The 4,943-nt window shown below is 38.0% G+C and overlaps 1 protein-coding gene across 1 annotated transcript in view; it reads right to left on the reverse strand.

Moving 5' to 3' along the window:
* LOC106876855 (caskin-2) overlaps positions 1-4,943 on the reverse strand; it is a gene marked incomplete at its 3' end in the record, with an annotated part of 405,195 nt that overhangs the window by 258,647 nt on the left and 141,605 nt on the right. The window contains exon 5 of the mRNA XM_052968105.1: positions 4,308-4,453. Coding sequence (XP_052824065.1) covers positions 4,308-4,453 — 146 coding nt within the window. The remainder of the gene's footprint in view (positions 1-4,307; positions 4,454-4,943) is intronic.

Consider the following 4,943-nt stretch of genomic DNA (forward strand, 5'->3'; position numbering starts at 1 on the left):
GGAGGAGAGAGAAGAGGGAGGAGAGAGAAGAGGGAGGAGAGAGAAGAGGGAGGAGAGAGAAAAGAGGAGAGCAAGGAGAGAGAAGAGGCGAGGAGGGAGAGACGAAGGAGGGAGAAAACGGAGGGGGGAAGAGGAAGGGTTAACAAGAAGATAGGAGAGACAGAGAAGAGAGAGGGGTACAAGAGAAGAAAGGAGAATGTGAGTGAAGAGAGAGGGAAGAGGGAGAGAAGAGGAGACAACTGAGGAGTTAGAAAGAGGGGAGAAGAGGAAAATAAGAAAGAAAAGGGAAAAAAAGGAATAATGACAAGTATGGTCGTAATTATAAATGCTACACCAGCAACAACTACACCAACCACAACGATCACCTCAACCACAACACTAACAATTTTGTAGAACCAATAATGGTAGGATTCGAAAGTAAAGACAAGTCACCGTCGAAAAAGTGAATGGCGACGGGGAAGAAGAAACGGGAGTAAATGGGGTAGTAAAAAAATTAAGAGCGGTAACAGAAACGAAAAACGAAAAGCGTAAAGGGAGAAAGATAATAGAAAGTAAAAACAAAACGAAACGAAATTTATATTAAAAAAAAAAGATGTTTTTCTCGGCACGATAGCAATGTTAGGGAATTGTTTGTTTGTGCTGTTTGGTTTGGTTTGAGTGGAGAAAAGGAATAAAAAAAAGAAAGGAGAAGCAATATAACCCCCAAAACTGATAAACACACAAGCAGGTACATATAAACATACACACAATCAGAAACAGAAACATGCGCGCGCGGGCGTAATATGTATGATAAAAAAAAAAAAAATTTAAATATTCATGGAGATTGCAAAAAGAAACTGTTTTGATTAAGGAAGGGTTTGGTTTGACGTGTAGAAGAAATAAAACTGAAGCATCAAATGCAGAATGTAATCACCACCACCGCTACCAGCACCAGCACCACCACCACTACTACCAACACATCATCATCACCACTATCATGACAACCATCATCAACATCATTACCACCACCACCACCGCTACAGCTATTACTACCTCTATCATCATCTGTTACACATTAAACTCAAAAATACAAATATAAAAAACACACGCACACCAAATATCGACTAATTACATTTGGAGTGATTGGGGAAATTTCTTTTTTTTAATGTTGGTCCCCCCCTCCACCTTTACCTTTCAATATCACTGATTGGTTTCTACAACACTAACGATGATGATGATGATGATGATGATGATGATGATGATGATGATGATAAGGAAAAAAAAAAAACAACAAACAAAAGCAATGCAATCCACTTTCTCTTCATTAATAACATTGCTCATTGCTCTCAGAACTTACCTCAAAGTCATCACAATCGTATTACGAGGGGGTGGAAGTGGAAGGACGGACGGACTGGGTAGCAAAAGCAGTGTACACCTTACACAGTATACCTCCGAACATTAAACTCTACACTCCAACAGTCGGATGTGGTCAGCTTTCGTGAAGGATATGGTGAACCTGTTGGTCGGGAACCTGGCCCAGATCACGCACCAAATGAATAACATTATAAGTACAAGTGAGTACAATATCTCCATAGGTGCAGGTGTGGCTGCATGGCAAGACGTTTGCTTCCCATACACATGGCTCCTGGTTTAGTCCCACTGAGTGGCACCTTGGGCAGGTGTCTTCTATTATAGCCGCAGGCCGACCAAAGCCTTGTGAGTGGATTTGGTAGACAGAAACTGAACAAAGCCCATCATGTGCATGTGTGTTTGTTGGACCCCCACCCCACTAATGCTTGACATTCGACATTGGTGTGTTTATGTCCCTGTAATTTAGCGGCTCAGCAAAATAGACCGAGAGAATAAGTACTAGGCTTACAAAGAATAAGTCCTGGGGTTGATTTCTTCGGCTAAAAAAAACCCCTTTAAGTTGGTGCTCCAGCATGGCTGCAGTCAAAAAAACTAAAACAAGTAAAAGAATAAACTTGTTGTTGTTGTTTCTTCTATAGGCACAAGGCCTGTAATTTTAGGGGACAGGGCTAGTCGATTATATTGACTCTAGAACTTGACTGGTACTTATTTTAACAACACTGAAAACATAAAAGTCAAAGTCAACCTCAGCAGGATTTGAACTCAGAATGCAAAAAGCTGGTAAAAATGCTGCCAAGTGCTAACAATTTTGCCAGCTCACTACCATAATAACAACAGGAGCACTCACAAAATGCAAATCTCTGCCAAGGCAACACCAATGTCCTCTCAACAATTATCCGGAGATGATTTTTAATATGAGAATATCTGAAATTGACTCAACTGCTCTCACAAACGAGAATACTAAAAATGAACTCAACTGCTCTCAAAAATTAAATGAAAAACAAGAAAAATAATCTAAATCCAGTACCAAATCAATCCCAAAATCTAACCAGTCCATGCCAGTCATGAAGCCAAACATCCCCGAAAGTTTCATCTGAATCCATCCAGCAGTTCTTGAGATATCTTGTCCATAGACAAACAAACATGACTGAAAACAGTACCTCCACCTTCGCTAAGGCTGAGGTAATAACAGGCTTGAGAAGATGTAGATAAAAAGTTGAGAAACATTTGAGACTTTCAGGACTGAGAACGTGAAATCCGTAGAGATTCAATGTTATAATCAGTTCAAATATGTTTGTGGCACACTCGAACTCGTAAGCAAGCCATTCATTGTGTTTGTCATGGAGAACATTTCTCCAAGACAAAACTGGTGATAACATTGCATTTATACACCAGGAGTGGCTATGTGGTAAGAAGCTTGCTTCCCAACCACATGGTTCTGGGTTCATTTCCACTGCGTGACACCTCGGGCAAGTGTCTTCTGCTATAGCCATGGGCTGACCAAAGCTTTGTGAGTGGATTTGGTAGACAGAAACTGAAAGAAGCCCATTGTATTATATATATATATATTCAAAATTTTAAATTTAAAAGAGAGTTTTGATGGTAATATCCATTATTATTGAAATTTATTCCTAAGTCAACATTTCTGTATAAGGAGTCTACTTTAGACTTTTTGCGGTGAGATCTCTTGCTATATTGGTAACGATTACATGTTTTCTTATCATCAACACATTGTGGAGATATCATATGAACAAATATATATATATGTATGTATGTATGTATATATATATTTGTGTGCGTCTGTGTTTGTTCCCCCAACACCGCTTGACAACCGATGCTGGTGTGTTTACGTCCCCATAATTTAGTGGTTCAGCAAAAGAGACCGATAGAATAAGTACTAGGCTTACAAAGAATAAGTGCTGGGGTCGATTTGTTCGACTAAAGGTGGTGCTCCAGCATGGCCGCAGTAAAAAAACTGAAACAAGTAAAAGAATAAAAGAGTTACTGCTTAGTACTCTTACCTCATAATCTGTAAAGACAGTGCCAGTGAGATAATTGGTGCATTAATGACTGAGTCATTAATGCACTAATTAATGGATAAAGGAGATTGGAATGGAATGTCCTGTAGCGTTTCTACAGAAGGTTTGCCTCTTAGGAACAGGGAAGATCCTTAGTAGGGTTTTGAGCACTTAATGGCATATTGAAATCATGTGGATATCTAAGGTTACAAGTAGTAACCCACTAGCCACATAAATTCTGCCAGGAATAAGACCAATATTAAGTCAAGAAGACAATCATATCAACAACAAGAACAACGTCACAAAGAAAGGTTTAACCCTTTAGCATTCAGATTTCTTTGTCAAATGTATTACTCTTTTACTCTTTTACTTGTTTCAGTCAATTGACTGCAGCCATGCTGGAGCACCGCCTTTAGTTGAGCAAATTGACTCCAGGAGTTATTCTTTGTAGTACTTAGTCTATCGGTCTCTTTTGCCGAACCGCTAAGTTACGGGGACGTAAACACACCAGCATCGGTTGTCAAGCGATGTCGGGGGGGACAAACACACACACATATATACATATACATATATATGGCGGGCTTCTTTCAGTTTCCGTTTACCAAATCCACTCACAAGACTTTGGTCGGCCTGAGGCTAGAGTAGAAGACACTTGCCCAAGGTGCCATGCAGTGGGACTGAACCCGGAACCATGTGGTTGGTAAGCAAGCTACTTACCACTCACATTGTTTTGAATTAATCACACATTATTTTGTAGCTTCAAGATTTCAATTCTGCGTTTGTATATTTTTAGAATGACGTTGTAGGGCAGGTGTGAAAGAGGTTGGATCTGGTCAATTTTTTTAACATAAAACAGGTAGAAGATTTGGGTTGGATATGGCCAGATGAAATGTTAATGGGTCAAGGTCAGAAAGAGCAGAGTAGGAAAGGTCAGCTTACCACATCATAATGACCATGTTGAGAGGCAAGATGGAGCGCCGTACCACCGTCATCGGCTTTCTCGTCAACAGGAGAGCCATGTTCAAGTAAGAGTCGCACTGGTTCAACTTTACCCTGCCAAGCAGCATAGTGTAATGCTATCATACCTGCAACAGACAAAACAAAGATGGAAAAATAAGATTTCAATCCTGACAAATATGGTAACTTTACGGACATCATTTTCATTCTTTGTTTTACATGTTTTATAAAGATATAACACAGTTTTTACAGATATATATATATATATAAAATATATATAGTTTTAGGGAAAAGAACCAAGTTTCAAGAACTCATCGATGAAAATCCACTATCACATATAGAAAAATAAATAATTAAAAGCACAATAAATGAGTATAATATAAAACAAAGTAAATATCATAAGATATTTTATATTATATATTATAGTATATTATATTATATTATATTATTATATATTATATTATATTATACTCATTTAATGTGCTTTTAATTATTAATTTTTCTATATGTTATAGTGGATTTTCATCGATGAGTTCTTGAAACTTGGTTCTTTTCCCTAAAACTATATATTTTTATATATATTATAATCTATAAAGCTCAATTTAATTTTAATTTTTT

The sequence above is a fragment of the Octopus bimaculoides genome, chromosome 5, assembly GCF_001194135.2.
Source record: "Octopus bimaculoides isolate UCB-OBI-ISO-001 chromosome 5, ASM119413v2, whole genome shotgun sequence".
NCBI classification, from domain to species: Eukaryota; Metazoa; Mollusca; class Cephalopoda; order Octopoda; family Octopodidae; genus Octopus; species Octopus bimaculoides.